General features: G+C 42.6%; 1 protein-coding gene across 1 annotated transcript in view; it reads left to right on the top strand.

Moving 5' to 3' along the window:
- Nucleotides 1-2,816: 2,816 nt before the first annotated feature.
- ARL8B (ADP ribosylation factor like GTPase 8B) overlaps nt 2,817-9,984 on the top strand; it is a 53,931-nt gene continuing 46,763 nt past the window's right edge. The window contains exon 1 of the mRNA XM_017512627.2: nt 2,817-3,163. Within this exon, the coding sequence (XP_017368116.2) occupies nt 3,041-3,163 (123 nt within the window). The 5' untranslated portion in view covers nt 2,817-3,040. The remainder of the gene's footprint in view (nt 3,164-9,984) is intronic.

The following is a 9,984-nucleotide window of genomic DNA, read 5'->3' as shown; positions in this document are numbered from 1 at the left end:
TCTACTAAAAATACAAAAAATTAGCTGGGCATAGTGGCGCGTGCCTGTAATCCCAGCTACTCAGGAGGCTGAGGCAGGAGAATTGCCTGAACCCAGGAGGCGGAGGTTGCCGTGAGCAGAGATCGTGCCATTGCACTCCAGCCTTGGTAACAAGAGCGAAACTCCGTCTCAAAAAAAAAAAAGATAAACAGAAAACTCAAAGTGGTATAAAAGTTATCTGGAGAAGCCTCATTTCCGTTTGTACCACCAGACATCCAGCTTTCCCTACCCCCAGAGGAAACCATTTTTATCAGTTTCCCAGTATTTCTTTATGCAAATATTACACACAAAGGCTTATATATGTATAAGCACATGCGTTATTATTTTGTCATCTTACATTCCAAATATTATTATGTACGCAATCTGAAATCTGATTTTTTTTTTTTTTTTGAAACAGAGTCTTAATCTGTCACCCAGGGTGGAATGCAGTGGTGCAATCTCAGCTCATTGCAACCTCTGCCTCCTGGGTTCCAGGGATTCTTCTGCCTCAGCTTCATGAGTAGCTGGCAGGCACCACGATGCCTGGCTAATTCTTGGAATTTTAGTAGAGACAGGGTTTTGTCATGTTAGCCAGGCTGATCTTGAATTCCTGGCCTCAAGTGATCTGCCCACGCAAAGTGCTGAGACTACAGGTGTGAGCAATGGTGCCCAGCCATGAACCTTGATTTTTTGTTTTTTGAAAATATTTCCTGATCAGCATCGTTCCTTATCAGTTTACAGATAACCTTTTTTTGCGGGGGCGGGGGGAGGCTATTCCTTTTTGGGGATGCATCCTAGTTAATCAGTTTCCCATTGACAGACACTTGTTGCTTCCCATTGTAAACTAAAAATAAAATCCTGGGGCGGGTGTGGTGGTTCACACCTATAATCCCAGCACTATGGGAGGTTGAGGCGGGTGGATCACAAGGTCAGGAGATTGAGACCATCCTGGCCAACATGGTGAAACGCTAACTCTACTAAAAATACAAAAATTAGCTGGGTGTGGTGGTGACTGCCTGAAGTCCCAGCTACCCGGGAGGCTGAGGCAGGAGAATCACTTGAATCTGAGAGGCGGAGGTTGCAGTGAGCCAAGATCGCGTCACTGCACTCCAGCCTGGCGACAGAGCAAGACTCTGTCTCCAAAGGAAACAGAAAATATCCTAGCCTGGGCGTGGTGGCTCACACCTCCCAATACATTGAGAGACCAAAGTAGGAGGACGGCTTGAACCCAGGAATTCGAGGCTGAAATGAGCTATGATCCTGCTGTTGCACTCCAGCCTGGGCAGTTGTGCTAGACTCTGTCTCAGAATCAAATAAACAAAAAAAGCTAAGCCCCAACCCCAACTGACTAAACAGACCCTTCCTGGACAGAGACCCTAGGAAAATCTCAAAAACTGAGTTCCTGCCCTGGACCAGATGGCAAGTCAGTCATGGCTGGTTATACCTCCTCCCTTATGTGCTTTAGAAACAACAAATGACCAACATTAATGTTAAAACAGAGATCATAAGACTAACAGAACAGACTCTTTGTGAGAGCAAATAAGATAGCAAAGTATAAACAGGACCTAAGGTCATGCCAGACAAGGGCTAAATAACTGCAAGGTTTTCCTTTCTCTATCAGCTAAACCAGCACAGGCCTGGAGATAAACACAATTAAAACAATTATAACTCTGCCGGATGCAGGCTAGCTGACCTCTTATTCCACAAGCCTAACTATAGTTTTAATTAGACAAGAGACTAATTTCTGTAACTTTCACCTGTTAAGAGACAACTAACCATGTGTTGGTTCTGGCTGGTTTTACAGAGGCCAAGAACTTGAATATCTTTCTCATCCCTGCTTCACCTTTTGATGTGGAGGGCCTAATTATAATACTTTTATTTTATTTTATTTATTTATTTTTGAGACAGGGTCTCACTCTATCACCCAGGTTGGAGTGCAGTGGTGCCATCTTGGCTCACGGCAACCTTGCCTCCTGGGTTCATATGATTCTTCTACCTCAGCTTCCCGAGTAGCTGGGATACAGGTGCGTGCCACCATGCTCTAATTTTGTATTTTTAGTAAAGATAGGGCTTCACCATGTTGGCCAGGCTGGTCTTGAACTCCTGACCTCAGGTGATCTGCCTGCCTCGGCCTGCCAAAGTGCTGGAATTACAGGCACTTTGGGAGGCTGAGGCAGGTGGATCACCTGAGGTCAGGAGTTGCACCCTGCCTGATTATAATACATTTAAATGTTAAGTCACCACCCCTAAATCAACACAGGTCATATGTAACATACAGATTTGTTCACTATGTGTGTGTTACAACCATCTTCATACATATTTATAGCTCCATCCATAAGTTAAATATGTTTACTTGGCCAACCTTTCAACATAAATTCTTGTTGCACCCTTCCCTCAAAGTGCTTACTTTTCTTTTTTTTTTTTTTGCCTGAAGCTGCGCTTCCCGCCTGCAGGTTATATTCCCCTTCTTAAGAATAAAGCTCTCCTTTCTAAATTTATAAATTGTATGATTTTTAAGTTAACACCATCTTTTGATATTACCAAAAATGTAGGACAGGAATTTTTATTTCACGCTGACTCTTCCAGAGTCTTGAAGTATTCCTACAGAGTAGATTGTTAATAAACTATTATAGAAAAAAATGAATGAACGAATGAATAAGTGGATGAATGACGAATGAACGAACGGAGAGAAAGCTGCAAGGCAGTTCGCGGATACGCTGTGCTGCGGGGCGTGACCACCAGGTGGCGCCGCCAGCGGCGGGCGGGGCTGGACAGACAGGTCGCGCCGCTCTTGCCGTGGGCGCCGACGGCAGCGCCGGGACGGGCGTGGGGGGTAGGGCGAGTCATATGACCCGCTCGGCTTCCTGGCTCTGGCAGCTGCCGCCCGCCGGTGTCCGCCCGTGTCGTGCCGGGGCCCCGAGGAGCCGTTGGGGGGGGTTCCGGGCGGAGGCCCGCTCGTGTGGAAGTCGTCGACGCTGCCGCTCGTCCGTCCTCCCGTCCATCCTCACTCCCGACCGCCATCATGCTGGCGCTCATCTCCCGCCTGCTGGACTGGTTCCGTTCGCTCTTCTGGAAGGAGGAGATGGAGCTGACGCTCGTGGGTCTGCAGTACTCCGGCAAGACCACCTTCGTCAATGTCATCGCGGTGAGCGCCTGCCCACTCACTCACCCCGGGCTCCGCAGCCGGGAGTCCGGCCCGGCGCCTCCCGGAGGCCTGAGTTGGGGCTCCCTCCGGCGCGATGGGACTGATGGCGGGGGGCGTGCGAAGCTGGGCCTGTCACCTCCCGAGAGCCAGGATTTGGAATTTCCCGCGTGTTGGCTGCGCGGGGTGTAGCACTGAGATCGGCAGCAGAAGGGTTAAGTCTGTGCAGACATTTTCCAGGGGCTGTGTCCTCAACACCGCGGGGACTCGGAAAGGGTTAAATTGGGCTCGTCACTTTTTAAAAGCTGTTGGGGTTTCCCTCGGGTTTGCCCAGTAGGGGCAGTCAAAGAGTTAAGTCCAGTCTGTCACTTTCCCAAAGGGTGGGATTTGGCAAGTCTGTCAGCCCTATGAGAAAGCCTACGAATTAAGAGCCTCTTTTAAGTTGCCACTTGGGACCAATAGCCCCATTGTGAAAGCGGGAGACCAGTGTGGGCGCCTTCCTGAATTCTGTGGGCAGCTCGCCCCATCTAATTATTTGTTTTCACCCGTCTCCCAGGCACGGAGACTGAGCTGATTGCTGAGCTCCAGCTAGCCCACAATACATAGTATTTATTAAGCTAAGAGTTAATTGTCTTAAGCAAGTAGTTAAAATGGATCTTGCTATCCAAATGTCACATATTGTGCTATGCGGGGGAAAAAAAAGATGGATCTGCAGTAAGCATAAAGTTAACTAACCTGCAAAAGCGGGGGTTGGTCTTTCGATGGTGGTGTTCTCTTGAAGAGAAAGGAAGGTACTGGGCAGGAACATAGCTTAGCAGGCGCAGGGAATGGGTGTCTGGAAGGAAAATTGCACTGAGGACTTACATAGAATGTGGTGTTTATTCAGCAGTGATTGAGTAGAAAGATAATTATTCCTGTTTGAGAAAGATACAGAAGTGAAAGATTTCTCCTCGATCTTTAGAGCCCGGAGTTGCTGTGACTCAGTTTTAGCTGATACGGGCTCATACGCGCCAGGGGAGTTTTATAACTTTTGTAAAGAGAGGTGGCAGCAGTTCATACACCTTTTTGATGACTGTTGAAACCGTAACAGACTAGCTGTCCGACTGGTTAGGTTACACAAGAATGATTCAAGCACAGCTTTCATGTTTACGAAAATAGATAACTTGTGATTCTTAGTCCTTGCAATAATAAAGCAACAGGAGTGAGTAAGTCTTGGAGAAAAAGAGATTAGCAGAAACCCCCAGCGTCCTTTGAAGAGTGATGTGTATAAGGAAAATTTACCTGCTTGTTGTTTGGCTCCTTTTGTATTATTATTTCTAATTTTTTTTTCTCGAAATGGAGTCTCACTTTGTCGCCCAGGCTGGAGTGCAGTGGCAAGATCTCAGCTCACTGCAACCTCCACCTCCCAGGTTCAAGCTGTTTTTCTGCCTCAGCCTCCTGAATAGCTGGGATTACAGAGATTACAGACACCTTCCACCACACCCGGCTAATTTCTGTACTTTTAGTAGAGATGGGTTTTTGCTGTGTTCCTCAGACTGATCTCAAACTCCTGATGTCATGTGATCAGCATGCCTCCGCCTCCCAAAGTGCTGAGATTACAGGCGTGAGCCACCTATTGTAATACGATTTTTTGTGCTTGGAATGATTATCTTTCCACAGGAATAGGAGAGTGGAAACTGTATCTAATACCACTAAATCTTTTATTTTTTATTTTTTAATTTTTTCCCCTGGTAGAGATGAGATCTTCCTATGTTGCCCAGGCCAGCCTTGAACTTCTGGGCTCAAGCAGTCCTCCTGCCTCCACCTCCCAAAGTGCTGGGATTACAGGCATGAGCCACCATGCCTGGCGTAATACCACTAAAATTAATGAGGAAAAATGAACTTTGAGTTACATATTTATATTAGAATTTTTTTCTCTTCTTTTTTTTGAAGACAGGGTCTTGTGCTTTCGCTCAGATGGGAGTGCAGTGGTGTAGTCATAGTTCACTGCAGCCTCCAACTCCTGCGTTCATGTGGTCCTCCTTGCCTCAGCCTCCCAAGTAGCTGGAACTACAGGCACATGCCACCACCATGGCTGGCAATTTATATATTTATTTATTTTTTTTAAATAGAGTTGACGTGTTACCATGTTGGCCAGGCTGGTCTCGAACTCCTGACCTCAGGTGATCCACCCATCTCGGCCTCCCAAAGTGCTGGGATTACAGGCATGAGCCACCGCACCTGGCCTATTTATTTATTTTTATTTTTATTTTTTATAGAGATGGGCCTTTGCTTTGTTGCCACGGCTGGTTTTGAGCTACTGTCCTCAAGCAGTCTTCCTGCCTTGACCTCCCAGCGTTCTGGGATTATAAGCTTGAGCCATCACAACTGTCTAGAACTTTTATATAATATGGAAAAGATGAGGCATAAGCTTGAGTGAAGGTGTGCTCAGTTAACTAAATTTTCTCATCCCCTTGAGATGAGAATTGGAGTCATCTTGTAAATCCTGTTACTTTGACAACATTGTTATTGAGGTTTAGTTATGTATGGGAAATCTAAAAAGTTGAGCAAATCTTTGAGAAACTTCTTGCTAATTTTCTTGCTACTGTTTTCAGTAGACAGTGTAGCTTAATGAGCATGACCTTTGAAGTCAGACAACCCTGGATTTGGAATCTGGCTCTGCTACTTAGCAGCCTTATTATAACCTCTGTGAGTCCTTACTTTCCCATCTATTAAATGGAGGTAATGATATGTTTCTTGCAGAGTTGCTCTAGGGATTAAATGACATGAAAGATGTTAAGTGACCAGCACTCATACCTGCCCACGGAAGGGGACAGGTAAATGGTAACTGTTGTTATTATTTGTAATTGAGTGTACCCATTTAATGCAGGAACAATGGCTTGAAAAATATTGAGAAGGGACTTAGCTGGAATCATTTTTCACTTTGAATCACTGTATCTATCCAAATGTGGGCCGCAGTAGTGGATTTATGGATTGTGGAAAGTAATCACATCAAGTGTTTCCCCCTGCCCCCCCATTGGATCATTATACTTAACAACAACAAAACTTCTGCAAAGCTGTTGAACTCAAAGTGAACCAGTGGCTCCACTATTATCTTTTTTTTTCTTTTTTGAGACAGAGTCCCGATTTGTTGCCGAGGCTGGGGTGCGGTGGTGTGATCTTGACTCTCTGCGACCTCTGCCTCACGGGTTCAAGCTATTCTGGTGCCTCAGCCTCCCAAGTATTTGGGACTACAGGTGCTTGCCACCATGCCCAGTTAATTTTTGTATTTTTAGTAGAGATGGGGTTTCACTGTGTTGTCCAGGCTGGTCTCTAACTCCTGGTCTCAAGTGGTCCGCCCATCTTGGTCTCCCAAAGTGTTGGGATTACTGGTGTGAGCTATGCTCCAGGCCCCCTATTATCTTATCATTAGACTATTCTTTTTAAAATTGTAGTGGTGTGAGTAGCTTCTGTTAAGAAAAATAAGTCACCAAAAAATGATGTAATGGATGTGTTAATTAGCTTGATTTAGTCATTCCACACTGTAAACATATATCAGAACATCTCATTGTACTCCATAAATATATACAATTATGACGCCGGCCATGGTGGCTCGTGCCTGTAATCTCAGCACTTTGGGAGACCGAGGCAGGTGGATCACCTGAGATCAGGAGCTTTATATCAGCCTGGCCAACATGGAGAAATCCCATATCTATAAAAATGCAAAATGAGCTGGGTGTGGTGGCATATGCCTTTAATCCCAGCTACTTGGGAGGCTGAGGCAGGAGAATCACTTGAACTCGGGAGGTGGAGGTTACTGTGAGCTGAGATTGTGCCTTTGCACTCCAGCATGGGCAACAAGAGCAAAACTCTGTCTCAAAAAATATATATATATACACACACACACATACAGACACACTATTATGGTTTGTCAATTAAAAGTAATACTAATTTAAAAAATAAAAAATAATCTAGGCATAATTGGCTGTGGCTTTTAAGATGCTGAAAAGAGGACCTCAGTAAATTTCATACCTTTTTTTTTTTTTTTTTATATATATTTTTTTTATAAACCTAATTTTATCTTCTGGAATATTCTACTCAAAATATGTTTTTTTTTTTTTGAGATGGAGTACTGCTCTGTTGCCCAGGCTGTATTGCAGTGGCACGATCTCACCTAACTGCAACCTCTGCCTCCTGGGTTCAAGCAACTCGCCTACCTCAGCTTCCTGAGTAAGTGGGACTGCAGGCACCCCCACCATGCCTGGCTAATTTTTGCATATATTTAGTAGAGGTGGGGTTTCACCATGTTGGCCAGGCTGGTCCCTAACTCTTGACCTCATGATCCACCTGCCTCGGCCTCCCAAAGTACTGGGATTACAGGCATGAGCCACTGCGCCTGGCCATACTTTTTTTTTAAACCTCAAGGCTAACCTAACCCCTGATTGTTGTAGAATATATTGAGGGTGTAGTATTTAAAATGAAAGTTGGTGTTTAAAGATGATTTTACAGATTTTTAGGTAGAAGCAATGTGTCCAAAATAGTAAGTTTAGCCTTTTAAAACATCAGCTGTACTTTTTTGTATTGTATGTGAAATGTTTGCTTCAAAGAATCAGAAATAAAGATGTATTGAGTACTATGTGTCACTCTAGGAAGTTGACCTTTATTCAAATTTAAGAAGCAGCTTATCAGGTATGAAAAGCTTCAGGTGAAGCCATTTTTCTGTTTGTAAAAATCAACTTTTTATAAACATTGAAATGTCATTATATGTGCCTTAAGCATTAAGGAAGATTTAATAGATGTCATTTAACTTACTCAAAATGTTTGTGAAGTTGAATTACCATTATATGTATGGTTTGGTGCAATTCTAAAAGATAATGCAGCTTAGTTACAGAATGCTCAGACTTAAATGCTTTTCCTTAGGATTTTAAAACTGAAATGATACTTCATTTTATCTAATTTTATGTAGAGACACTTGATATACAATTTTCTCTTTTGTTTTATACATTATAAAAAGGAAACTCCCCTGGCCTTTAATTTTCTGGTTGGTGTCAGGGAATGAAGTGTTTTCCATTGCTAACTGCCTGGCAGTTACTGCACAATAAGTCATGTGCCTATAAGTGTAATATATGTTGAGTAATCTTTATTTTTAACTGGGGCTCTTAGATATGTTACAGTATAGTTATTAAAAAAATCTAATAGGATTTACGAAAATAACATAGAATAAATCTTATGGACATTATGTATTTTTTAAATGGAAGTATAAAAATTTGTCCACACTTTCATACATTGTTGATACCTGAAAGGTTAATTCAGGGAAAGATTTATTACTGCTGAGAATTAGGAAATGAAGGTATTTGGGAAGACTGTGGAATTATGAACCTAGAATCATTTTTTAAAGAGTTTGTAGAAACTTAATTAAGTAGTCTAATTTTACCCCCATTTTTTAGATGTGGCTAGCAGATCCAGCAAGGTTAAATCAAATTCCTAAGGCAACAAAGCTAATGAGTAGCAGAGATAGAATTAGAATCCAGGGCCAGTGTACTTTCTACTTTTCCCACCTCTTTAGATCCAGCTGAGGCTAAATCATAGAACTGTGAATTGGGAGATCTTGATCCATTAAACATCTTTTTTATATTTAATATTCTCCTGGAGAGCATTTTAAATCCAGGCATCTTAAGCATATTGACTAACATTTGGGGACTGCCTTATATGAACATGAACTAGGAGAAGGAATGATAATCTGTGGAAGGTAAGGGTGGAATATTATGTTTGGATATTTAAATAACTGGCTAACAGGCGTTATTGAGTTGTTGAACTACCTTTAATATTTTTAAAAAGCAGAGGGCCGGGTGCGATGGCTCATGCCTGTAATCTCAGCATTTTGGGAGGCCGAAGTGGGTGGATCATGAGGTCAGGAGTTTGAGACCAGCCTAACCAACATGGTGAAACCCCACCTCTACTAAAAGTACAAAAATTAGCCTGGTGTTACTCGGGAGGCTGAGGCAGGAGAATTGCTGGAACATGGGAGGCGGAGGCTGTGGTGAGCTGAAATCACACCACTGCGTTCCATCCTGGGTGACAGAGTAAAAATCCGTCTTAAAAAAAAAAAAGACAGAACTAATATAATTTTGTGTTTGATCGTATTGCTTATTATCTAATTACTTTGGAGTAAGAATGGCAAAAACCATTTTTAAAGAAAATGGGCTATGGTTCAAGTCTAGATGTTTTACATATATGAAACTTTACTGGAGAAGCTAGTCTTCCAATGAAGTGGTCTTCAAGTATCGATTCCAAGTTGTAGAAAATGAGGCATCTTACAAAGGAACATCTCTACATACCGTAAAGTTCTCTACCCTTCATCCTCTCTCCAGTTACTATTTTTTCCTTGCAGACCAAGAATCTTGAGAGCCAAATGTTCTCATTAAGAAGCTGTTAGAGAGCAATAATGCATTCTAAATGACTGTCTTAGAAGAGATTTCACAACTTAATGGATTTTTAAAGTTTTTCAAAGATATAGTAAGTGGGTGGTTACTGAACATGGATACAAAATACATTGAACCTATAAAAAAGTTACTTAATATTTATTAAAAGATTTTTTTGCTGAAATTTTTTTTTATTATTAAAACAATACAGGCTCATTATCAGAGATGTGAAAATAATAGTGTAAAGTAGAATAAGCCACTTATTCCTACTATCCAAGATTAACTACTGTCATTAAAAGCATTTTCTTTTTATCTTTTTAAAATGTGTATATCCCGATGTCTTTTTTTTTTTGAGACGGAGTTTCGCTCATGTTACCCAGGCTGGAGGGCAATGGCGCGATCTCGGCTCACCGCAACCTCCGC

This window comes from Cebus imitator, unplaced genomic scaffold (genome assembly GCF_001604975.1).
Source record: "Cebus imitator isolate Cc_AM_T3 unplaced genomic scaffold, Cebus_imitator-1.0 Scaffold474, whole genome shotgun sequence".
Classification (NCBI taxonomy): domain Eukaryota; kingdom Metazoa; phylum Chordata; class Mammalia; order Primates; family Cebidae; genus Cebus; species Cebus imitator.
This window is presented reverse-complemented; position numbering and strand designations above follow the sequence as displayed.